Here is a 26352-nt window from a genome sequence, read left to right as displayed (position 1 = left end):
TTCTAGGGCCGAGTTTCACTCTGTGCTGGTGGAGGAACCAACTCTAGTGGCTATCGAGAAGATCACCACCACCGGTGTGTTTAACCCTGCAATGTAATTATTGCAGGTTTTACTGAGCAGCAATGTTTTATATTACAGGGTTTATATGAAAGGACCACTGCACCCAGACAACTTTAAAGAGATTAAGTGGTCTGGGTAACTTTAGTGGTCCTTTGAGAGTGGATAGGGAGTGTTAAAAAAGATATCACAACTGGGCTCCATACATATAGATAGATTTATTCATATATCATGTTCAACATTTGCATTCACACTCTTGCAAGTGGCAATTGAGAATGAGATATTGCGAGCTGAAGCTGGGGAAGGATGGACACTTGTATCTACAGCTGTGTAATACAACTGGCCACGGCATGAGAGGAAAACAAACAGCTAAATGTCCCCTACCAATACTCAGAGCCACATTGAGCTTTGATTCAGCAAGTCTGATTAGTACAGCTCCCAACTACATCAATTTGAAGTTCAGTTTATGTTCCAAATTTTCATACTTGTAGTTTTAAATCTATTGAGGCAATAGCAGGTCATTTTTATATCTACTGACTTTTTTCTAAAGTTCCAAAAATAATTAATATTAAAGAACATTCTGTGAATGCTGCTTTGACAGTCCTCTGTGCGCCCCCTTTCTCTATAAAAGACGTAGGATGATCTGTTTTCTTTTCACGCTCACGTGCTGAATTTTTAAGATTTGTGAGCGGACAAGTAGAACCAGAGGTATCTAACTGGTACCCTGTGAAAATCATGAATATTATAAACCACCGCCTTCTGAAAATGAAAAATTTAAGTTTTAATTATCTGCAGATTAGTGTGACATGCTGAACATTCATTGCTACTTTACACATTCTAGTTACAGTCTATAATGTTGGTTATGGTGGCTTGTCTTAATGATGTGTGAGGAACATAGGGTTCAGTAGGAAACTCCTGGCTCACACTAGTTCTGAAGCCTCCTTTCTATTGGCTGTTGGCAGGATAAGTGAGGACCAATTGTTGCTTTATTTACATAGTAGAACACATTCATCCTTAATGTTAAGGTCCAAATGTTCTCTGAGCAAAATCACTGTAAAATACATGTTTTTGAAACCAATCAATTCTTTGTCGCAATGCGAGATGCACGTGGAATGATTTTGAAAGTAACTGTAACATTTTACACATATTTCTCACTAAAGGTAAACAGAACAAAGGACAATTAAACACCTTGTCATCACATTGAATCTATGTAACCATAGCTGGTAACTTGTAGAACACACAGGCTGCTAGGGGCAATGTTTCTGCCATCGATGTCATTCTTCATAGCAGATGAAGGAACAGTAGCTCCCCGTGTCTTGTATGTCAGTGATGAGGTTAATATGGCAACAAGTTGATTACAATGGTGTAGCGAGGTCCTTTTTTTCCAAAGTTGTTTCATTGGTCAAGTTATCCATTTTTTCCAACGGAATTTCTCCAGAAGTTAAGTCTTTCTTTTCCAATGGAATTCCACTGGACAGTGGGTGAATGTCTAGAAATTCCTTTGAGTCTGCTCTCTCTTCAAGTCCGTTCCTTTTTGCCATTATCTGGCTAATCTCCAGGAAGGATTTGCCTTTGGTTTCCGGGACGAAAATATAAATGAAAATAAAGGTAGCGAGGCAGATGGCTGCAAAAAGGATGAAAGAGTAGGAGCCCAATCCTTTCTGCCAGGGAAAAAGAAATAATTAAATACTGTTAAAATCTCATCAAATGTAATCCTTTTTAATGTAGAGGACCATACATACTTTAGAATAGACAACTTGGATGGGAATTTAAAGAATAGAACACAACAATACCTGTAGGGTTTAAAACCTGAAGAGGGTCGAGTAATGCCCTACCTGCACGTATCCAACTTGCAATGAACTTCTATTGTATCTACCTTTTGTGTTACACTAAGGAAGATGAAGAGTTGCACCACTAGGACATCACGAAAGCTATAAAAATTTATTTTGTTTTGAGGTTTTTTGTTTTTTTTTTGCATGATTGCTAATGCACTGGTTTTTTTTTTCTGACTTTAGATGCACATGTTTTGACCAGGGGAAAATGTCCAAAAATTCCCATTGACTGGACCCAAAGCAAAAATCGATCGTTTGTTACCCACACACTTTCCCTCTAACGAGCTCTACCAAATATAAGCACACCTGCTTGCCCTATATAAAACAGCGTGTCTCCAGGCCATTCCAGTGGGGCTCCAAAAAATACAGCTCTGACAGCTGCCCTTGATAAATTGTTTTCTGTTGGGGGATTTCTTTCTATGTGCAATGGAGATATCTTTCACATAAGGAAAACCGTTTGCAGAAATTATTTTGTAATAGAGTACAACATAACAATGAATGATTTACTCTACATAAGAACTCATACAGGCTTATTTAATAAAGTGAGAATTGGCAGAAATTCTAAGTGAATTTTAAATTTAAGGCCAAAAATAGCTTAACTGGGAAAATTCTACAAGTCAGCTGTGCTATGTGGCTATTTTGGTCTAATGTTTGAAAGTCCACTCTAAATTCACTTTCAATTCCTGACAATTCTGTGAATAACCTTGTGAGTATAAATTCCTCCTTTCTGATGATAATAGGACACTAATAATAATGTGTAAACCAGAATTGCTATGGCTATTGAAGACGTATGTCAGGGAAAGATGAAAGTATCTAGTTATCAGGAGATATGAACTCACCATGAGGAATTCGAAGATTAGACCAACAATGAAGTTTGACAACCAGTGCGCGGTGCCGGCCACCATGAAGGCTGCTGGACGGGAGGCTTGACGGAACATCTCAGTTGTGATTATGGTGGGGACCGGACCTGAGAAGGAAATTAGTCTATTGTCAGGTATTTTTATATTTATTCATCAAAAAATCATAATGTACATTTTTGATTAGTAAAGGAACATTAAAGCGTTAGGAATACAAACATGCCAATGCTGATCATCAATACAGATGATCTCAATCAAATGCCTCCCTAAATGGAATCATTGGAAGGACAGTTTCCTCAATCTCCTCATAGTGATACATTGACTCAATGCATCTCTATCGGGAGCGTTTAGTGTCTCCATGCAAGGCGTGGAGATGCTGAAAATTCCAAAACCGAACACAGGAAGTCCCTCTATAGGTGGCATGTGGCAGCAATGTAGGAAAAGCAGGGGCATGCTATTGTTGCTGTACATTGTACATTGAGCTGTAGTAGTTCTAGTACCTATAGTGTCCCTTGAATCTTTACTTAAAATTGTGCTCAATATTAAGGCAACAAATACAATCAATAAAACAAGTCTTTTGTGGTTATCATGATTGCATTCCGTAAAAAATGTTAAGAGCTTCAAACAGCTTATATACAAGGACTACGTTAAAAGTGTACAGCGCTTAAAAACTTAAATAAAGGCAGCACACCTAAAGGATAGGGCTCCCTCACAGGCCCTATAGGTATAAGGAAGGAAATGCTATATATATATGGCAATGCTGAATACAATACCAGATACCAGACGTAAAAAGGTGGCTAACATTAAAGCGCCACTGGGACTTACCTTTCTCCTATTGTTTCCTCTTCCTCTCTCAGAATCTGTTCTTTTTTTCTATCTCATTTAGTTTTCCTTAAAACATAAGATAAAGTAGGGACTACTTTGTGTTATGTATTTTTTCTTCTTTGACTACAGGACGAGCTTAAGTCCGCTCCATTTCCATGATCTTGCGTTGATTCATTCCCCATTCCCGAACGTCCTGTCATGCAGACTAGGGCGCTGGCCAATGGACTGAATTTCATCCTAATGAGTACAGTTTGTCAATTCGTGTTAGGACGAAATTCTGGCATTTTTTCAGTTTGGACTTTCATACGGAGAATTCAATTTCGATTTGTGACGCATCCTGCAGCTGTTTACTAGCTAGTCCCCTAATTCCCACATTATTAGGGAGCTATCTACTAGTAAAAATGTCCAAGTATTAGTACTTAAGGGAGATTAAAATGTCCCTCCTGCCCCTACTCACTATGCTGCAAATAAGGGCATGTCTACTAAACAGTGAGCAGCCTGTGGGGGTGACTAGGGAGACAATCAAATGTAGTAAAGTCAGGAGTATGCGAGGGGGGGGGGGGGGTTAAAAAAAATGGGTGTGCCCATGGCTGTGCCCCTTTAAAGAGATATAGTATTACTATACTATTACTATTACTTTATTAAAGAAGTGTGTAGAATTCATGGCATAACTTTTTTGTCTCACTCTGCACCCTTCAACCACTCCATGTTCGTTAACTTACACGCACATACTCATATTCATACGCATAATACGTGAGACATATACACAAAAACACACACACTGATAAACGTACACACAGACTCATACACACACACATTCATTTACACAAATAGACATTCAGATGCAAACACGGACATACATACAAACATTTATATATGGACACAGACTCATATACACACAGACTCACACACACATTCATTCACATTCAGACTCATAAATACACACACTTCATTTTTACTCTGTTGTTTGTTTTTTACAAGTAGGTCCACCCAGCCGCCCTGTTCTTACCTTTACAGGGAGAGCTATGTGGAACCTCATGCCTGGGGACCATTATGGTGCTGCTTTGATCTCTCTTCAAAGACTGCCCAGCTCCCAGCAGTTCTGAACTGATGTGAGGGAGTTCTGACTAATTAGTACGGATAGATCCCAATACATCAGCTCCCTTTGCGACACCGCTCTGAAGCCCCAAACAACCTCTACAGAGCTTCTTTGGTTAGAGACGAGTGCTCTGTGCACCCCCTTACCGCTTGTCACCCATTGGGGATACCCCCCTACTGTCCAATACTTAGTACACTTCCGATCAGGATTTCAAAGTGAATTTCAAATTTTATACCAACAAACCAAATTGAAATTATAGCGGACGTGGAGCATTTTTCAGGTTTGATATTTTGGTATAGAATTTGAAATCCACATTGAGTTCCTGACAGTTTACACTTTTTGTGAAGAGCCCTGTCTTCTTGCTAATCCAGTCTTTGCTTAATGGAAACAGAGCATCATCTCATATGACAAAATGATTAATATGTAAAATACACACATGGTACTACAGAAAAGACATTTCAAACCTCACACTACTTACTGGGTCCCGTGGCATGACCAATCACATAGACAATGATGCAGACAATGCTCAGGTAAGGCATCCACGATACAGTTGACTGTTAAGAGATTGAACTAACTTAACATTGTAAATGAAAACCACAGACGTTATCATCACATTTATTTTTATGATTGTGTACTTTAAAATATCCAGCCCTGGCAAGTTTAAATGTACCCTGGTGAGTAAGCTGTGGATGCTAAAGGCTTGCAGTCTTCTATCTGGTAGTGTAGGACTTGACATTTTCAGCCCCAATTATAAAAAGAAAGTGGACCCCTATGTTAGACAGCAATTATAGGCAGAGCACACTGGGCTGACCCTCTTAACTTAACCAATAGAACCGTGTAATGTTTGATTTAGTTACTCTGTTACTTCTATATAATTAGTATTATTATAACATCGATGAACTCACCTGGTAAACAAGAGCGATCGTTAGAACAACGCAGCCCACACAGCAAGTTCCAAACCCGACAAGCAGCAACGCTTTCCTTCCCCAGGAATCAACAATGAAAACCTAGAGAATTAAAAAATATATATATATTACAAACTCCAGGAACCCTGCAGCATGTATTTATTAATACACGTGCAGGTAAATAAAATAATATGTAAATAAAAATAAAATGTGACACATTTATCAAGGTATTAAACAGGTGCAGAATTCGAAATAAGTTGCATTAGAAATCATTACAATGTCTCCCAACATTTGTCTCTTTGCCACTGAATTGCACCTGTTTTGCTTGATAAATATGACATGCTGAATGTATTGGAAATGTGGGTACAACCCTCTCACCACCACCTGGTAGGTTTTATTGTTTCTTCATAATATGTGGACTTCTCACTGGTGGCTCCCTTCCTTTGGAACAGCTTACCTACCCCCATCAGACTCTCCCCAAGTCTTCAATTCCCTCAAAACACATCTGTTCAGAAATGCTTATGGACACCCCAGAGTAACTTCTCTATACCTATCCATATCTGTCTTTTGCTCTCTCCTAAAGAGCCACACTCCACTCTCTCCTTCTGTGCTACTATTTTCCCCGTTGCTGCCCTGTCGTGTTTTTGTACCCCACCTCCTCTAGGCTGCAAGCTTGTTTGGGCAGGGCCCTCATCTACCTATTGTTCCTGTGTCGTTGGGTAATAGTCTCATTTATTGTAAATTCCCTCCCCCTTTCAAAATATTGTAAAACGCTGCAGAATTAGTTGGCTATATAAATACCAATAATAATAATAATAACAATGTGTAGAAATACTTTTTTTCTGTATTATTAGCACCATATTGAGACTGTACAATGCTACAGAATATTGAGCAATATTAATAAAAATAATTTTTGGATTGTTGGTAAAGCATGTCAGGGCACCCCCAATGACACGCTGTAGGATTTTGTTCTGTGGCATGTACTGTGTTAAAAATCGGATGCTGAATTGCATACTATGTATAATATGCCGCCAGTGTTTCAAAGTGATAAACATCTTTGTAGTTTGTTCAGCTCTATTCATAACAAATCCTGCAATCCACATTGCATACAAGAAAAATCAATGTGTGTTTGGTCCAGAAAGTATAGATTTTGCAGCTCGGGGATAGACATGTGTCTGTCTGCTATAAAAGATGTAATCAATGATACATATAAACAAGGTTAGGGTTACGTTTACGAAACGTGGACTAGAGTACACATTCGTGGTACTGGCATTTCCTATTTTTGAAGCACAAGCTTGGTCTGTAAATAGGGGTCTCTGTAGTTGATATGGCTTAGAACGCCTTATGTATAGAAGTAATAAAATAATCTAAACTCTAAAAGATACCCAGGGCTTCTAATTCTGAGATAAGCAGCAGTACAGATCATTTCAAGTTAGAAATCACCCCTACACATTTCTATCCACCTCCAGCCTGCCTTTGGCTTGGCCTGCAAGTATATCAGTTAAAAAAAAAAAATTCACAGACACAATATGGATCTGAAAAAAAGTGACTGCAACAGTGCCTAGCACACAATAAGCCTTGCTGTGATTATAGTATCCACAAGAGCCAATGATTAGATGCCTATAAACAATACAAAGCAGGACCAGATGTGCAAAAAGTCTAGATCGTGAGGAAACCACAGAGCAGACAAAGCTGCCAAGCAAGCAGCATTTCAAGTTCATCCCTGTACAGGTAATACCTTCCTACAAGTTGTTCTTACAGATTACACCATTGACTACAATATATTGTTAAGCTTACAAAGACAGGCAAGCAAGGAAGAACATGACCTCTGGAGGAAACAAGATGCAGAACCTGATGATGACAGAATGTGGAGGAAAGGTAAAAGACTGTGTTTACGACGAGTGTTGTACCCCATGATGGCCCAGATTGCCCATGGACCTACACATCTATCCAAGATGCACATGAACACCATAGTAAACACCCATTGGGTAGCACCCGGAGTTACTGTTGTAGCAGCTAAACACACCCAAGCTTGCATGATTTGTGCTAGAAACAATCCAGGACAGGCTGTCAAAACACCAAGTAAGCACACACCAAGGCCACTTTACCCGTTTCAAAGACTGCAGATAGACTATATTCAACTGCCTAAGGTAGGAGTGTATGAATATGTGTTGGTGTGCATTGATCTCTTTTCAGGTTGGCCTGAGGCCTACCCAGTGTCGAAAGCCACAACGAAGGTCACAGGAAGTAAGCTTCTGAAGGAACTGGTATGTAGATATGGAGTACCTGAAGTGATTGAAAGTGACAGAGGTAGCCATTTCACTGGGGAAATAATGCAAGAAATTATGAAAGCCTTAGGGATCAGTCAGGCCTTCCACACCCCCTATCACCCCCAAAGTAGTGTGAAAGTAGAAAGGGCAAATGGCACCTTAAAGAACAAGATTGCAAAAGCCATGAAAGACACAGGGAAGCCCTGGACTGAATGCCTTCCCCTAGCACTTTTTTCTATGAGATTCACCCCCAATTCCAGACATGGCCTATCCCCTTTTGAGATCCTGTTTGGTTGTGCCCCAAAGACAGGCCTCTATTTTCCCCAAACCCTCCAGATGGAGCATGGTAGTATGACTGCCTATGTTCAGGCCCTACACCAAAGATTAGGCAGGGTGCATAAACAAGTCTTTGATTCTATTCCAGATCCAGACTCTGATTCTGCAACTCACAAACTGCAGCCTGGTGATTGGGTGGTGATAAAGAGGCATGTGAGGAAAGGACTTGAACCACGCTTTGACGGTCCATTCCAAGGGCTCTTGACTACTGCTACCTCAGTGAAACTAGAAGGAAAAGCCATGTGGATACACGCCAGTCACTGTAAACAAGTCACTCCGACTGATCCACCGACATGAAGCTGTTCTTATCCTTTACAATTGTATGTTGTGTTCGGATATGCTACTCTGACTTGAGACCAGAAAATAATAATGCATGGCAGGAAAATATATAGTTGCAATTAGCTAAGGCTTTTAATTTAACCTCCTTTTGCCTCAACCCTCTCCTCAGTACTGAAAACGCCATAGAATCTTGTCTTATAGCTGTCCCTACCCCCATCTCACTGTTAAGGAAGTACCTACATACCCATAGACCCCATAAATTTCTCGCCTAACCATGACCATGTTTTCCAAATCTGACCTGATCCCTAAAACCACCCAGCTACACAAACTGCTGAGAGACAGGAGAGATGTTAAAAACACCCTTACTGCAGATTGTAACCCTGAAATCACTCTCTTATCTAAAGCCGAATACTCTGACCTAGCGTACACATTGGTAGGAGTCCCAAGCTTAGCACTGTATAATACCTGAGTAGTTAATGCTGTAGCCTGTTCCCTTGCAAAAGGTTGAAATGCTTCTTCACAGGCCCTAGAAGAGCTACTTATGGACAACCAGGCAAATAAGAAGGCAATCCTTGAGAATAGAGCAGCCATTGACTACTTACTAATGAAACATGACTTAGGCTGTGAAGCTTTTGAAGGTATGTGCTGTTTTAACCTATCTGATCATGGCACTATGATCCATAAACATATAAAAGATTTACATGACTTAGTACAGGATATCAAACAGGATACTGGCTTCTTTGAGGATTGGGATTGGACATTTGGGCTAGGAACATGGTTGACTTTACTAATTAAGACAATTTTGTACTTTTTTTGCTATTAGCTATATTTGTTATTATGGCCATTGTTCTAACCTTTAGATTTTTTTCATGTCTACTAACCTCTCTATGTAAAAACAAACCTACTGTTGGTCGTACCTTAACTTACATTCCAGCTCCAACTTCGGAAGGTTTTTATGATGTTACCTCGCCTAACAAATGAAGGAACTCTCCTCCGCTGATTCTGGTGGTCTCTCAGTCCAAGGGAACCGTGGTGAAGCAATAAATGAAAGTCCCACAGGCTTTGGCTAGCAGGCCTGGAAATACCTTGGACATTTGGGTGACCCTTGTGATAGAATTTATCTTGATTCCAAGGCTCAAGCTTATAGGTGTCATATAATGATATCCTATATTAAAATTGGCTAACTTGGACTCAGGAAATGCTTGATGCACGTAGGCACTTACTTTTTGATGTATAAAACCCAGCTGATGAATAAAACGTCAGAGTCTTATTTTGAATACCAACAGGTGTCTGGTATCTAATTCTCGCTTCTCCAAGTGCACTTGTAATAATAATTTGGGCTTCCTCTGAATATAACAAAGATCATTATTTGGATCCAAAACACACAGGCGCACACATTCTTGGTTTTCCATAGGTTTTCAATAAGCTTTAGTACAGTACAGCTCTCTGAGAAAGGGGGATGGCCACTTCTATTCGTTCAGTTGACGTAAACCAAGAAGTCAGGGAGGCATTTTAGTGCCCAGTTATGAAAGTGCCAATTTCTATTGAACTAGTTACATTTAAAAACTGTAAAAAAAAATACCAGGCTCCAAACAAATAAAGCACTTCAGCAAATGGAAGTGCTTTCTGAATCAGGAGAGTTCATTTAAAAGACTTCCAATACATTCTTCTTCGGGCATGCATTATCTAATGATACCACTAGATGTCAGTATATGACAATTAATTAAATTGAACAAACTCTTACAGTTGTAATATTTCACTACCTATGTTTTATCTTTTTTAATTTTTTTAAACACTGGCATTATTTTGCAGGTAATACAGTCATTACTTAGGGACATGCTCCACTATGTAACTTACTTGTAAAGCGCTACGGAATCTGTTGGCACTATATGAATGGCGATAATAATAATAATAATATTCTTCTGCATAGTCAGAAAAGCAACATAGTTAGAAAAATCAACATTAAATATTCTATTTCTGTTTTTAGAGATTTTGCCTTTAAGGAGTCTTAAAGCAGTTTTTAGGGAATGCCATTATTCTTGTTATTATTAACATTCTCCAAAGTATTTTAATATTTATATAATGGCTTTAAATAGAAAGTAATTCTAAGAAAAAAATCAGCAGCTGTTAATTGATTTCACAATCAGCAAACACAACAAATTTCATTAACCTCAGACATTGACTCTGCTGAAAATCTAGGACCCAGTGGTTTGAGACAGAAAACCCCCCAAAAAATCCAGAAAAACGCATGTCAAAAAAGTATAAAAATTCATTTGCATGTCAATGAGTGAAATAAGTATTATATCCCCTATCAATCAGCAAGATTTCTGGCTCCCATGTGTCTTTTATACAGGTAACGAGCTGAGATTAGGAGCACTCTCTTAAATGGAGAGCTCCTAATCTCAGCTTGTTACCTGTATAAAAGACGCCTGTCCACAGAAGCAATCAATAAATCAATCAGATTCCAAACTCTCCACCATGGCCAAGACCAAAGAGCTGTCCAAGGATGTCAGGGACAAGATTGTAGACCTACACGAGGCTGGAATGGGCTACAAGACCATCGCCAAGCAGCTTGGTAAGAAGGTGACAACAGTTGGTACGATTATTCGCAAATGGAAGAAACACAAAATAACTGTCAGTCTTGCTCGGTCTGGTGCTCCATGCAAGATCTCACCTCGTGGAGTTTCAATGATCATGAGAACGGTGATCAGCTGGGACCATAGTTACCAGGAAAACAATTGAGAACACACTATGTCGTGAAGGACTGAAATCCTGCAGCGCCCGCAAGGCCCTCCTGCTCAAGAAAGCACAAGTACAGGCCCGTCTGAAGTTTTCCAATGAACATCTGAATGATTCAGAAGAGTACTGGTTGAAAGTGTTATGGTCAAACAAAATCAAGCTCATCAACTCAACTCGCCGTGTGGCATCAACTCAACTCGCCGTGTTTGGAGGAGGAGGAATGCTGCCTATGACCAAGAACACCATCCCCACCGTCAAACATGGTGGTGGAAACATTATGCTTTGGAGGTGTTTTTCTGCTAAGGGGACGAGACAACTGCACTGCATCAAAGGGACAATGGACGGGGCCATGTACCATCAAATCTTGGGTGAGGACCTTCTTCCTCAGCCAGGGCATTGAAAATAGGTCGTGAATGGGTATTCAATGACCCAAAACACACAGCCTAGGCAACAAAGGAGTGGCTCAAAAAGAAGCACATTAAGGTCCTGGAGTGGCCTAGCCAGTCTCCAGAGCTTAATCTCATGGAAAATCTGTGTAGGGAGCTGAAGGTTCGAGTTGCAAAATGTCAGCTTCAAAACATTAATTACCATATATACTTGAGTATAAGTCGAGTTTTTCAGCACATTTTTTGTGCTGAAAACCCCCCACTCGACTTATACTCAAGTCAATGTCTGTATTATGTCTGTATTATGGCAACTTACATTGTCATAATACAGACAAGGACCGCCGGGCTCATTACAAGCCCGGCTGTCCTGTTGGGGGATTGCAGAGAGCTGTAACTTACCTTTCCTGCAGCTCTAGTCAGCTCCCTTCTGTCTCCTCCAGTCCGGTAAGCTCCACTGCAAGTCTCGCGAGAGCCGCGGGGTCAGAGCATTGCCACGGGTTACCGTGGCAAGCTCTGCGCGGCAGTCACACTGCGAGACTTACAGTGGAGCTGACAGGGGAGCTGACCGGACCGGAGGAGAGAGAAGGGAGCTGACAGGAGCTGCAGGAAAGGTAAGTTACAGCTTCCTGCCAGCCCCCATCCACTGGACCACCAGGGAATGAGAGCCCCCCTCCCTGGCCAGGCAACAAGCAGGGGACTAAAACAAATAAATACAAATTTAAATAATAATAAAATAAAATATTACTAATATAAAAAAATAATAATATAAAAATACAATATTAATAATCTAACAAAAAATTTATAATATTAAAATAATAATAATAATTAAAAAAATAATAATAAAAATGCCCACCCCCCACCAAGGCATCACATACACAAACACACTCTGCATCACATACACACACTGCACTCATACACACACACTGCATTCATGCACACACACACTGCATTCATACACACACACACACACTGCACTTATACACACACACACTGCATTCATACACACACACTGCATTCATACACACACACTGCATTCATACACACACACATTGCATTCATACACACACACTGCATTCATACACACACACACACACACTGCACTCATACACACACACACACTGCATTCATACACACACATTGCATTAATACACACACACACCTAATTCATACACACACACACACACACACACACACTGCATTCATACACACACACACTGCATTCATTATATACACACACTGTAAATAAATATTCAATTAAAATAATTTTGGGGGGATATAATTTTATTTAGAAATTTACCAGCAGCTGCTGCATTTCCCACCCTAGTCTTATACTCGAGTCAATAAGTTTTCCCAGTTTTTTGGGGTAAAATATGGGGTCTCGACTTATATTCGGGTCGACTTATACTCGAGTATATACGGTAGTTGGAGAGGAGCTGCAAAGAGAAGTGGGACAAAATCCCTCCTGAGATGTGGGCAAACCTGGTGGCCAACTACAAGAAACGTCTGACCTCTGTGATATCCAGCAAGGGTTTTCCACCAAGTACTAAGTCGAAGGGGTCAAAACTTTACTCATTGGCATGCAAATCAATTTATAACTTTTTTGACGTGCAGTTTTCTGGATTTTTTTAAAATTCTGTCTCTCACTGTTAAAATACACCTACCATTACAATTATAGACTGATCATTTCTTTGTCAGTGGACAAACGTTTATAATCAGCAGGGGATCAAATACTTTTTTCCCTCACTGTATTGTGAGCTCGCTAAATTTCTTCTTACTTATAAATGAAGTTGTCAGGCCCTATGAACTGCCGCCGCAGCACCAGGCACCTTTACAATGAATGATTATAGTGGTTATGATGCACACAGGAAAAAAGAAGAGTCTTTCTTTTCCCCCAAATCATTTTCAAATGGTTTGCAAAAAACTAAAAAAAAAAAAGTCTCCTTGTTATCAAAAACCAACCCCTCTGCTGCTAGGTCAATACTGAGGATGGTTTACTTCCTCTTTGCTTGGGCAAGATATTTGATTGGTTAGACAAACTTAGACAGACTTCTTGTGACACAACCTCATTTTCACATTGGTGACAAAGACGACTTGTTTTGTCTGCTTTATAAACCACTTGGAAGCAGACTGCACACACAGCCTCCTTTCCCTGTACAATACGTACATTTTATGATGACATAAAACAGGCATATCTTCAAGCTCTCTTCTTTTGACCCCAAAACAACATCGGTAGCAAATGCAGCATAGTGAAATTACAATTATTTATATAGCTCCAACATATTTCGTAGCGCTGTACAACAGGAAAACATGACAAACAATTCATTCTAACAAAGCGCGTTTGACATAAGGGAACAGTGGGTGAAGAGGGACTTGCCCAAACGAGCTTACAGCTTGCCAACCAATTGTCAGTACATTACCATTCCAAAATACAATGTCTGCTTAATAAGTATGTGACCGGGCATCATCGTAATTGTTACTCAAACAATATTCCTTGTACTGCGTTAGTAAATTTATATTACGATGTGTATTTTTAATGTAAATTGCCTCTTTTGCTCTCTGCCGTGAATGACTATGTTGATGATAAATTTATATGAAATATTTCTGTCTTACAGGGTCATTCACTAATGCGACAATTGTCAGAAAGTCTAAGTGAATTTTAAATGTAAGGCCAAACTAGTTGAACTGGAATCATGGATGACTTGAAGAATTCTTCTAGTTCAGCTAATTCTCCCTTCCAGAGATAACCCCGTGCACGTCCTTCTGCCTGATTTATTTTGTCTGCTGAGCGCCTAGCTTTACCTGTTCCTTCCGCATGATTAAAGAGATACTATAGTGCCTGAAAAACAAACTTGTTTTCCTGGCACTATAGCTTCCCCCTCTGTCAAGGCTCCCCCAACTCCCTGGGGTTAAAAACCCCTTCTGTCACTTACCTGAGTCCAGTGGTGATGTCCCTCGACGCTGGCTCAGGTCCACCTTCACTCCTCTCCCGCCAACATCCGCCGGCAGGGGAGACCTAACGCGCATTAGGATTTACCCATAGGAAAGCATTATTCTTTGTTTTCTTGTGGGGATTAAGGTAATACAGAAGGACGTCCAGCGTCATTTAGGTGACCAAAAGTTGCCTAAAGACCCAGAAGTCCCAGCCACTAGGGGAGGCGTTAACCCTAGCAGGTAATTATTGGAGTTTATAAAAAACTGCAATAATTACATGCTCAGGGTTAAGGGTGATGGGACACTACACCCAGACCACTTTAATGAGCTGAAGTGGTCTGGGTACCTACAGTGTCCCTTTAAAGTCCTCTCATATTTAAACTTTATACAACCTCACACAAACTCTACTTACCGCGGCCACGGTCATGAGCACATTGACCGATCCTGTTCCCACAGTTACATACTGGATGGTTTCATCATCAAGCCCAGCCTCTGCGTATATACTGTCTGCATAGTAATAAACCTATAAACAACACATCAGTTAAGTGCATTGGAAATATATATTTTTTTAGAATTAGCTACAGTGTATTTAATTATGATCATATACCTAAAAACAAACAAATACACACACACACACACACAAACACACACACACACACACACACAGACAGTGACATGTAATGTGACTGTAAATCAAACTGTTTTAATAACTCTAAGAAGAAATGATTTATTAAGCTTATTAATACGCTTTGCCATTACTGCAGGCTTGCTGTCAGTCTATCCTTGACAAATAAATCAAACACCGTTAAAGAGAATGGAAGCAGTTTCTTTATGATACGGCTTTGTTTGTAGTCTGAGACCGTCTACTCCACAACGGTAATTAAATGTTAATGCTACTCGCTGCATGAAAATCAACCACAAAACAATAGCTGTAGACCTCAGAACGGATGCTTGGATTGATGACCATGAATGAGAAATCACAGACTGTTCTAATTTTTGGCACGTCAAAGACAAACTTCAAATCTAACGTACTGAAATGTGTTAAACAAACACGACCACCAGAAAGGTACATATACTTATTATTATTTGTTAAACAGTTCTCATCTATTAAAATGTTTTAAGCAGTTTTAATTCATTTTCTTTTTTAGATTTTTTTAGACGTGTCTGTGTCCCTTGTGTTCCTCTTTAAGCATGCATTCTATTCTCTAAACCCTGAGGCAATTTTGTGTTATGTCTACCTCAATTAATAATGCGTTCTTGTGGGAACTGTAGGGGATTCAAAGTGAATTGAATGTGAATTAAACATTTTGGCCCTCTAGTTTTAGGCTTAAAATGAGAAAATCACATTGAATTTCCAGCAGTTCACATTTAAATGAACTTCAATTTCCCCCAAAAATCCTAAATCCATCCTTCGATAATACACTCCCAAGCATGTTCCATTATTTGGTCATAAAATATTTAGACATGCTTAGTCTGCTCTAATACGATTTATGACATCACCCATTGATTTTTGTTTATTCGGCCATCAGGGCCGGTGCAAGGAACTTTGGCTACACAGGTGAAAATGTTTTTTGCTGCCCCCCCCTCAAAAAAAATTGCATCTTCACTTCACTTGTGTATCTCTTAGCCCCGCTTTGCCTTTGTTCCCCTTCTCAAGTCCCTAGGTGTCTCTTTCTTTCCAAGCCCTATTCGTGTGTCTCTCACCAGCACCTTGTCTCTTCCCCCAAGCCCTCCTATGTGTCTCTTTTTCCCCTTCTCCAGCTAATCTGTGTGTCCCTGTGACCCCCCCATCCACTTTGCATGTGTCTTTCTCCCACCCAGCCCCTCTGTGTGTCTTTTCCCCCATCCCCTCTACGTGTCACTTTTCCCCATCCCCTCTACGTGTCTCTTTTCCCCATCCCCTCTACATGCATTTTTTCCCTCATCCCCTCTACGTGTCTCTTTTCCCATAGCCCCTCTATGTGTCTCTTTTCCCCTAGCCCCTCTATGTGTCTCTTTTCCCCCAGCCCCTCTTGAGTATCTCTCCCCTCAGCCACTTTCGTGTTTCTCTTTTTTCCCTTTCCCAGCCCCTCTTATGTGTCTTTCCCACCAGCTCCCTTTGGGATCTTTTCCACCCCCTCCCCTTTGTGAATTCTTCTCTCCCTCCCCTCCGATTGTGCCTCCTTGCTTTCCCCTTAGTAGCATGGCCGCGTCCAAATAAATGTAAAGCTAAATTGTGGGTAGTGTCCCTTTTTTAATGGCAAAATATGGCTCTATTCTTTTTAGTGAAAATAACCTTGTAAACCTAATAACCTAAATAACCACTATAAAACTTTGTCATGTTCCATTTTGTTAAAGTCTCTGATAATAACTATATATTGGCACTATATGCAATAGACCAGTAGTCCCCAACCCAGTCCTCATGGACCACCATCAGTCCAGGAAATATGAATTTCCCTGTTTTATTCTAATGGACATACTGAAAAAAATCTGGACTGTTGGTGGTCCATGAGGACTGGGTTGGAGAACACTGCTATAGACTACAATCCACAAAATCCTCTCTGGCAGTTAATTGTAAATGTTGTCTAAATCAGAATGAAGGTCCTAAGTTAAATGCAGCTTCCCGCACTCCCTTATACATCTACAGATTTTAAAGAATTTAAAGAATTCAAGCAAAGTTCTCGAGGTCTCACCGCATTTATCCCAGACAGCTGTTGTCCCATGTTCAAGACAATTATAATGATGAGTTGCCAACGTAGGGGACGGAAGGTGCACAGGTTCTTCACGGATAGCTCTCCTTCTTCTTTCTCCGATTGATCCTCAAGATACATCTCTTTTATTTCACCATCAACATCTTCCCACCCTCTCAATTTTTGCAGGGCTTCGAAGGAAATTACAACAGATTTGGGTCCATTTATTGTGCAGATCTCCAAACACTTTTATCATTATTTGGGACAGTAGTGTTACATCTTTGATGACCTTTATACACAATGTCCAATTAAGTTTAAATATGTCAACTTTAGAGCTACTAAACAGATCACTGCCTTACAGATCAGTCTCCCTTAGGCACATACACTGAAAGCTCCACTGAAAAATGAAAGAAGTATATGAAACATTAAAAAAAGCTATTATTGAAGATGTAATGTACATGATACAAGAAATGTGTAGTGGGTCATGCACAGGGTCTAAACAAATTGTGAGCATAGGTCTTTTTACTAGTGTTCTGATTTTAAACTGGACCTTGAACGTAACAAGACATACCTCGCTTGGCCTTGTCTTCATTACCCTTGTTAAGCAAGGTGTACCTTGGACTCTCTGGGAAGAAGGGTAGAAAGACTAATTCTAGCACAGCAGGGATACCAGTCAACGCCAACAATATTGGCCAACCTGGAAAAGACAGTACAGAAACAGTAATGTACATTTTATAAGAGGTTTGTCTAGGTTTACAAGATCCAAGATCCAGTGATTTAATGTAGAGAGAACTTCAGGTAAGCCTTAGTAAACCTTTCTTTTGTTTCCAAGATTGCAAATCTGAAATAGGACCACTTCATGAGCTACGGTTACTTTACTAAGGTAACAGACTCCAACCTGAACCCTTTAGTTAAAACTAACACTCGTTCCTAATAAGTGATGACTCAATGCTAGAACTTTCCTGACCTCCTAGTCTTATAGACCATGTATGGCATCAAATCACGAGAGCGGCATTTTGAAGTACATCCATGGCCACTAGTGGACAGGCGGTGCTGCAAATGCCATGTATAGTCCAAGAATAAAAAGTAGTTTGGGTGTACAGAACATATTATTGTTATACTATACAATCCACCTACCACAGTGGAGAGCAGTAAATGGTCAGGTTGGTTGGGTAGATATAGAGAAAAAACTGTAGAGTAACTTTTCTATATTGCACCCATATCTCGTATCTTGCAATAATCATATAGTTAATGATTTACTAGTTTGTGTCCTTACGTTAATATGTCTAAAAAGTGTTTTTCACTATAAAGATAAAAAATCTACCTTTAGACTTTACAAATGCCATACCCATTTAAAACCCACCTTATTTAAGGAAGATCTTACCGTCCGTATTTCCAAGGATGAATCGAATTCCAAATATCTGTGCCATAAGGATACCAACAGTAATCATTAGCTGGGGCATCACTCCGATGCCTCCTCGAAGATTTTTGGGTGACATCTCTCCCACGTACATAGGGACGACATTGGAGGATAGACCTACAAGACATAGATTAGTTTAGTGGCCATCAGGGTACCAGACTGGCATCTCTTTCTCTGTGATGCATAACATACCTGCACAGATACCGATCAAAAACCGAGAAACTATGATAATTTCAAAGGTTTGCGCCACAACACTGGTCCCCATCAAGATAGCTGGGACAATGGAGAAAATGTTGTTCAAGAGGAGTGTACCTCTCCTATAAGAGCAAATATGGAAATATGAACTGATTGACATCATTATGCCTAGATAGCTAGTTAATATATAAAAAAATAAAACAGAAAACAAAAAATGCAACAGAATTATTCGCTCCATGCAGAACATTTTCTAGCTGTAGTCTACAGACTTACCTGCCAATTTTGTTCACCAGAGGGCCCACCATTAAGGAGCCAAAAAATCCTCCCAGTGGGTACAAGGACACCGTGAGCGACCAGAGCACAGACATGACATTATTACTGATGGCTTTCTTATAATGCACAGAGTACGTTTCATTGTAAAATGCTTTCATAAACTGCAAAATATATGAATACAAGTGTCACTATGAAGACAAAAGCAAAACAAGATGGGTGTGTAAAACTCTATTAGAGAGTCCTAGGTTAAAGTCTTATATGTGAAGTTTAAGGAACACTCCACACACATAAACCACGTTCGCTTTCATTGTGTGTCTGGAGCATGTCAATAAAATCATCACTATTATAACTGGGGGTAGAAACACCTACCTGACTGTAAGTCAGAAAGTAATACAGATTGCCTCCTGCCATACAGATGTGCAAAGGAGGTTTTTTGCTTTTGCAAACTGTTGATATACCCCAATATAAAAATGAATTCATGCATACAGATCTTTGAAAATGTGCGTTCGATTGTTCCTTGGACACACATAGTACTAGTTATGAAGGACACATTATCAGAAGACACATAATGCTGTTTTTAAAGGATACATTATCAGAAGACCCCGCAGGGCTTGTATGGAGGGGGGAGAGTGGGGGGGTTGGAAGGTGGTATCGTTGGCATGTTATCAGCAGACAGGCAGAGGTATCCCATTATCTGGCTACATTGTAACATTTGTACTAACAACGACTAATTGACATAAACTGAGGGAGGCTGAGTCAATCAAAACAACTGATTTGGGGGGCATCAAATTTGCACTGTATGAAATGCATCCAGAGCTGTTTTTCAAACTGGACGGTCATTATCTAAATGATAAAAATCAGTATTTACTGGAGTAGGAGAGTTCACGGAGGCCACATTGTATCCGTACTGGAACGACGACCCAATAGTTGCCACCAAAGTACCCAGGACTAGCGTGACTGTCAGCTTCTGTAAGGAAACAAAGTAAAGAGTAAAGAGTGCCGTATAGAAAGCAACTACTGTGTTTAGGTCAAAAATCCGAAAGCTGTAATATTATTTACTGAAACAAAGGGAAGAATTTACTAGACGTAATGTCTAAAGTAATTTATTTTGTTAATTACACACTTTTCCAAAGACTGGAATAATTAATAGTTATTTCTATAAAGCGTTTTGGATTTGCCCGACTACTAACTTGTCTCGGATATACCATTTTTGCTATTTTTCCCCACTACATTCTATTAATTTACTGTTCCTTACAAATTAATAACAATAACAATGATTGCAACATTAACCATTCCAAAGCATTGTTTCTCAAGACACCAAAACCTTAGGATTAATGTGTTCCTGCCTTGATCCAAGAAGAATAAAACTATCATGATTGTGTTGGACAAGTTCATCAACCAACAAGTCAGTGACTATTTGAAGGAGATCCTCGGCCTCGACTGACTTCATGAGACGATCGAATAGGACATGGTTATTGGGTTTGGAATAACCCTTACAGCTTATTTTAGTGGTAAGGTGTGAACAGTCCATGGGTTGAGCTTTTGTCTTTGTCACACTTTATTTCAAGGGATTTGCCAAAAAACAGAGGAGTTCCTGGTATTATAGCTTACCTTTAGCTTGGGAGTTCATAAGAGAAACCTTAACCATCCTCATTATGCATTCAAAATGTTTGAATGGGAAAATGTGTTTTGCAATTTATGGTTTTGGTGCTGCCAACATTGACACATTAACTCTGTGTCCATTCAGTGGTGGCAGAATGGCTTATGGAGATTTAGCAAGAAGTAAAAATGGATGTCTTCTGTGCCTTAATAGTTATGGTTATGATGACTAGGTAACAAATCATGCCTCTCCGTGATGTTATTGAGAGGGTAGTAAACATTGCATTGTGATCTTTCATGTGGAGCAACAAAAGGAAACCTCAAAAGTGCCATATTGGATTAAAAAGTATCATTTTTTTATATAGACTTAATTGCTGAAGACAACAGAGGGAGAGGGAGTTGAAACAGAGGCCTGGCATTTTTGTGCCACAGTGAACTTTGTCAAAGTGGATATTCAGGTATGCGTTCGTCATACACTCTGTGCAGAATTATTAAGCAAATTAGTATTTTGACCACATCATCCTCTTTATGCATGTTGTCTTACTCCAAGCTGTATAGGCTCGAAAGCCTACTACCAATTAAGCATATTAGGTGATGTGCATCTCTGTAATGATAAGGGGTGTGGTCTAATGACATCAACACCCTATATCAGGTGTGCATAATTATTAGGCAACCTCCTTTCCTTTGGCAAAATGCATCAAAAGAAGGACTTGACAGGCCCAGAAAAGTCAAAAATAGTGAGATATCTTGCAGAGGGATGCAGCACTCTTAAAATTGCAAAGCTTCTGAAGCGTGATCATCGAACAATCAAGCGTTTCATTCAAAATAGTCAACAGGGTCGCAAGAAGCGTGTGGAGAAACCAAGGCGCAAAATAACTGCCCATGAACTGTGAAAAGTCAAGCGTGCAGCTGCCAAGATGCCACTTGCCACCAGTTTTGCCATATTTCAGAGCTGCAACATCACTGGAGTGCCCAAAAGCACAAGGTGTGCAATACTCAGAGACATGGCCAAGGTAAGAAAGGCTGAAAGACGACCACCACTGAACAAGACACACAAGCTGAAACGTCAAGACTGGGCCAAGAAATATCTCAAGACTGATTTTTCTAAGGTTTTATGGACTGATGAAATGAGAGTGAGTCTTGATGGGCCAGATGGATGGATTGGTAAAGGGCAGAGAGCTCCAGTCCGACTCAGATGCCAGCAAGGTGGAGGTGGAGTACTGGTTTGGGCTGGTATCATCAAAGATGAGCTTGTGGGGCCTTTTCGGGTTGAGGATGGAGTCAAGCTCAACTCCCAGTTTCTGGAAGACACCTTCTTCAAGCAGTGGTACAGGAAGAAGTCTGCATCCTTCAAGAAAAACATGATTTTCATGCAGGACAATGCTCCATCACACGCGTCCAAGTACTCCACAGCGTGGCTGGCAAGAAAGGGTATAAAAGAAGAAAATCTAATGACATGGCCTCCTTGTTCACCTGATCTGAACCCCATTGAGAACCTGTGGTCCATCATCAAATGTGAAATTTACAAGGAGGGAAAACAGTACACCTCTCTGAACAGTGTCTGGGAGGCTGTGGCTGCTGCTGCACGCAATGTTGATGGTGAACAGATCAAAACACTGACAGAATCCATGGATGGCAGGCTTTTGAGTGTCCTTGCAAAGAAAGGTGGCTATATTGGTCACTGATTTGTTTTTGTTATCTTTTTGAATGTCAGAAATGTATATTTGTGAATGTTGAGATGTTATATTGGTTTCACTGGTAAAAATAAATAATTGAAATGGGTATATATTTGTTTTTTGTTAAGTTGCCTAATAATTATGCACAGTAATAGTCACCTGCACACACAGATATCCCCCTAAAATAGCTATAACTAAAAACAAACTAAAAACTACTTCCGAAAATATTCAGCTTTGATATTAATGAGTTTTTTGGGTTCATTGAGAACATGGTTGTTGTTCAATAATAAAATTAATCCTCAAAAATACAACTTGCCTAATAATTCTGCACTCCCTGTATATACAACATTGTAATAGAAAAAAAGGTAGGGTTGCACTCAGTCACAACAATTAAACACAGGGCGCTACTGAGCATAGGTCAGCAAAGAACCCCAAGGGATATGTACAAATAGAAAAAATCCCAGGCACTCACTGCGATTGTCTCCAGGCAGATTTATTGCAACGTTTCGATCTGTTAAGGACTTTATCAAGCTTGATAAAGACCTTAACAGGTCGAAACGTTGCAATAAATCTGCCTGGAGACGATCGCAGTGAGTGCCTGGGATTTTTTCTATATATAAAACATTGTAGACACATAAATACATCCTGGGTGCACACGCACAGCCAGCAATGGAACTGGAACTGGCATTTAGTTGCTGAGCTGAGAGCCTTTAGATGGCAACAGCAATTCATAGGGACTGAACAATACATTTTACCTAAAATTAGGGGAAACGACTAATCACATTTCAATGTAAGTCAGGGGCCTACTATATATTTATTATTAGAAACTATAAAAAAATTGTAAAGTAAAGGGTACAAGACTTTGAAAAAAAATCTCTTCGCATCAACATTGACCTGTCAGATTGTACCATTTCTGAATATTACATTATGGGCATTTATTAGGCCTTAAAACATAGCACCACTGTGCCCTCTACTATGCGATGAAGGGGTAAAAATAATGGGTGGTATGGTCAAAAATCAGGACTGCGATCATATATACCTTTATGTATATATGACGAACGCATACCTGAATATCCACTTTGACAAAGTTCACTGTTAATGGCATCAACAAAGGACAAGGACTAACCTTTAAACAATATCACAGTTTTGTTACCTTTATTATTCTTGCCTTTAACCCCTTAAGGACCAAACTGCTGGAATAAAAGGGAATCATGACATGTCACACATGTCATGTGTCCTTAAGGGGTTAAAAGGGTAAGTCATTACATAAACACGCAATTTAATATATCACTTATTAGTTATTAAGAATGCACAAAATGTTATACGAGATCATTAAGATACACTATTAACTCTCCAGATGGGAGATGAAATTAAGATTTTGTCTTTATCTCAACAACCAAGAACAGTAAGTGCTGGACACTGGGCAAGTGGGGCTAATGCCAGATGGGCACTGGCCAGACCATATCTTATGTAAGAAATATGCATGACATCACTTCTGCCAAGAGAATGTGGTCTAGTTGTGAAGAAGCACACAAAAGGAACTTGTGCACAATGTGAGAAAGCTACTATTACATGCGCAACTAAAATACCAGGGCATCACCAACTGTCACCAAGTCACCCCTACATTGCCACTTCCCATCAGCCATACCTAGTTTGCCATCATAAGTGAAAGTGCTCAACCTATGGATGAATGTGGTTTTTAAGATGGGGAGCAAGATTGTGTCATGAAGCCTTCTTCTACATCAGAGACCCTGGCAGATATTTAGCACCGTGCATCTATCATCCTCAAGGACTGCGGTGGAGCCAAATAAGGACAATTCCATGTGGTTTTCCACACACTTAGAATGCAATTTGTAAAGGTCAATGTATGGTTAGTTACTTCATTAGAAAGTAGAAACCTATACTATAATAATTCCCAGCTTACGTTTGAATGCCTTATGGGTGCAACAAACTAATGGTTCAGTAGCAATCCCTAGGGCATGTTAGTAAGTTGGTGAGTGGCAAAACCTTACCTACTGAGTGCCCTTCATCTCCACTGTGGACATCATTTGGAGTTGTGCAGAACACCACTTAACAAAATTAAATACCCAGTGCATTCTACAGCTGCAAGGGGCAAGAGGCACCTACTAAAATAGACCTTTTCTATCCTCTGTTGAGCCCCTCTGATAGTGTATTACCACATACTAAAAGCTAGAGATCGAAATATGCAATAGTACAAATGCAGACACAACAACAAATGTATCCTTTATTTGTCATATGAACCCTTTGCATTTCTTCGTTCTTCATGTTTTTCGAAGTACCTTCTCTTTAAAATTAAAAACACTATTAGACACCTTACAAGTAGAGTTCTCTTCATAATAAGAGCTTACACTCTATGTAAGCAGTTTTATTAGACTATTACATTTTAGGGAACAGAAAGAAAATCTAGGTGTGTTTGCATTTTGGAGATCTATTTTATTGAAATATTTGCATATTAATATATAAGAAAATGAATGTATTCATTATTTTTTAAAAATAACAGGAAAATGTATAACCCCAAGAAGGTTCAGGTTAGTCTAACAACTAGCAAATAACATTCAGATCATAATTAGTATATCAACACACACCTGCTTTAATATACCTTATACCTTTGAGTACTTAGAATTCGAAAACTATCTAAATACTATTCTGGTACTGGGGCAAGAAATACTTGGATCCACTACCAAGACATGTTTAAGTTCGCAAAAGTAAAATGTGTTAACACAAAAATGGCAACATTTCAAAGTCCTGTTATAAAAAATGTCAAGTTTATATTTCAGACAGAATAGTGGGTGTCACACATAGTACACTTACCCCCCTCCTTTCCTCTAGCTGACCCTTTTCTTCTTGTAGGGCCATTGGTTCTGAGACCCTGATGGGTTAGATGCTGCCGACCAAAACTGCATAAAAAAGAAAAAGAGAGAAAGTGGGACTTTGTGCTGAACTTTGGTCGTGCTATCAATTCAAGAGAAATTAGCTGGGTTTTTTTTTTTTCTCCATGGTACGCTGCCAAACAGTATAGGAAATGCCTACCTCCCAGACAAAATAAACATTATCTTGGCAGCAAGTATCCTGCCTAGGTTATATAGAGACAGCTAATCAATAATATACATGTTACATGTACAATAAAGATTCACATATATCACAGGGAAAGATACACTGATTTACGATGGTAATTGTATAAAGTCGAATAGAAATAAATGTCAACAAAATTCCATGTTTTTCTTGATAGCACCTCTGCTAATCTAAAGCTAACTAGATTTTCAACCTTGACCTCTTGTCTGTTGTTGGACTACAATTCTTGGAAAGATAAACCGGAAGACTGCAGGAGAACTCCTGATTTAAAGATAGATAATCTTCTGTCTGACTACAACTCAATCTTGTAGAACCACTGATTATCAAGGGATTATCAAGGGAGCAATTGTCACTTATGTTCACAGACATAGGCAATTTTGCCAAAACGTTGGGGGGCAATTCTGACTATCTCCCTCTTCTCACTACTGTTTCTTTCTTTCATTGTTTTATGGTATGTTGGGTAGGTTTCCTTGAATGTATCATTGTGACTTTATACCATCAATACCATTGCTGCATTTTTTTTCTGTTTGTGTGAATACATGTGTTTTTTTTGTATACTTTGTATTTTTTGCATGGAGTGCTGTTTTGATATTATTGTTTATGTTTTTAGAACGTTCTTGGGGATACCTGGCATAGTGGACCCAATTAATAAAGTGATTATTTTTTATCTTTAAGGTTGCGCTCCTCATTTAGTATTATTTATAAGTGAGTGCGTCAGCTGGTATGATAACCATTATGAATTTAATTTTTTTTTTTATTAAAAGTAGCTTTTAGCTAAAATTTAAGGATTTACATTTTTTTCCCCCAAGTTACCCTGTAGTCCTTTATGTAACACATTACACCAACATGTGGTACTCACACTGGGTTGTTTACTAAAGTCTGAATTGTCGGAAATGTTGTTAAGTTTATAT

General features: G+C 39.4%; 1 protein-coding gene across 1 annotated transcript; it reads right to left on the bottom strand.

Annotated features, from left to right (window-relative positions):
• Nucleotides 1-944: 944 nt before the first annotated feature.
• Nucleotides 945-25275, bottom strand: SLC2A5 (solute carrier family 2 member 5). The gene is made up of 12 exons (XM_063436838.1): nucleotides 25181-25275; nucleotides 19942-20040; nucleotides 19074-19234; nucleotides 18798-18922; nucleotides 18570-18722; nucleotides 17757-17882; nucleotides 17189-17376; nucleotides 14929-15039; nucleotides 5576-5677; nucleotides 5149-5224; nucleotides 2729-2856; nucleotides 945-1718 (listed from the first exon to the last, which is right to left on the bottom strand). Exons 1-12 carry the CDS (start codon nucleotides 25223-25225, stop codon nucleotides 1413-1415), a joined length of 1620 nt encoding a protein of 539 aa, XP_063292908.1. The 5' UTR covers nucleotides 25226-25275; the 3' UTR covers nucleotides 945-1412.
• Between the last annotated feature and the right edge of the window lie 1077 nt (nucleotides 25276-26352).

The sequence above is a fragment of the Pelobates fuscus genome, chromosome 11, assembly GCF_036172605.1.
Source record: "Pelobates fuscus isolate aPelFus1 chromosome 11, aPelFus1.pri, whole genome shotgun sequence".
Classification (NCBI taxonomy): Eukaryota; Metazoa; Chordata; class Amphibia; order Anura; family Pelobatidae; genus Pelobates; species Pelobates fuscus.
Note: the sequence above shows the minus strand (reverse complement) of the source record. Positions and strands in the feature narration are given on the sequence as shown.

Bases quoted from the DNA above. Each gene is read 5' to 3' on its own strand.
- SLC2A5 (XM_063436838.1), bottom strand. From the start codon at position 25,225: ATGGCCCTACAAGAAGAAAAGGGTCAGCTAGAGGAAAGGAGGGGG. The intron at 18,923-19,073 runs GTAAGTCTGTAG...TTGCTCTTATAG, and splicing joins CTGGTGAACAAAATTGGCAG to GAGAGGTACACTCCTCTTGA. The intron at 18,723-18,797 runs GTATGTTATGCA...TATGTCTTGTAG, and splicing joins TTTGATCGGTATCTGTGCAG to GTCTATCCTCCAATGTCGTC.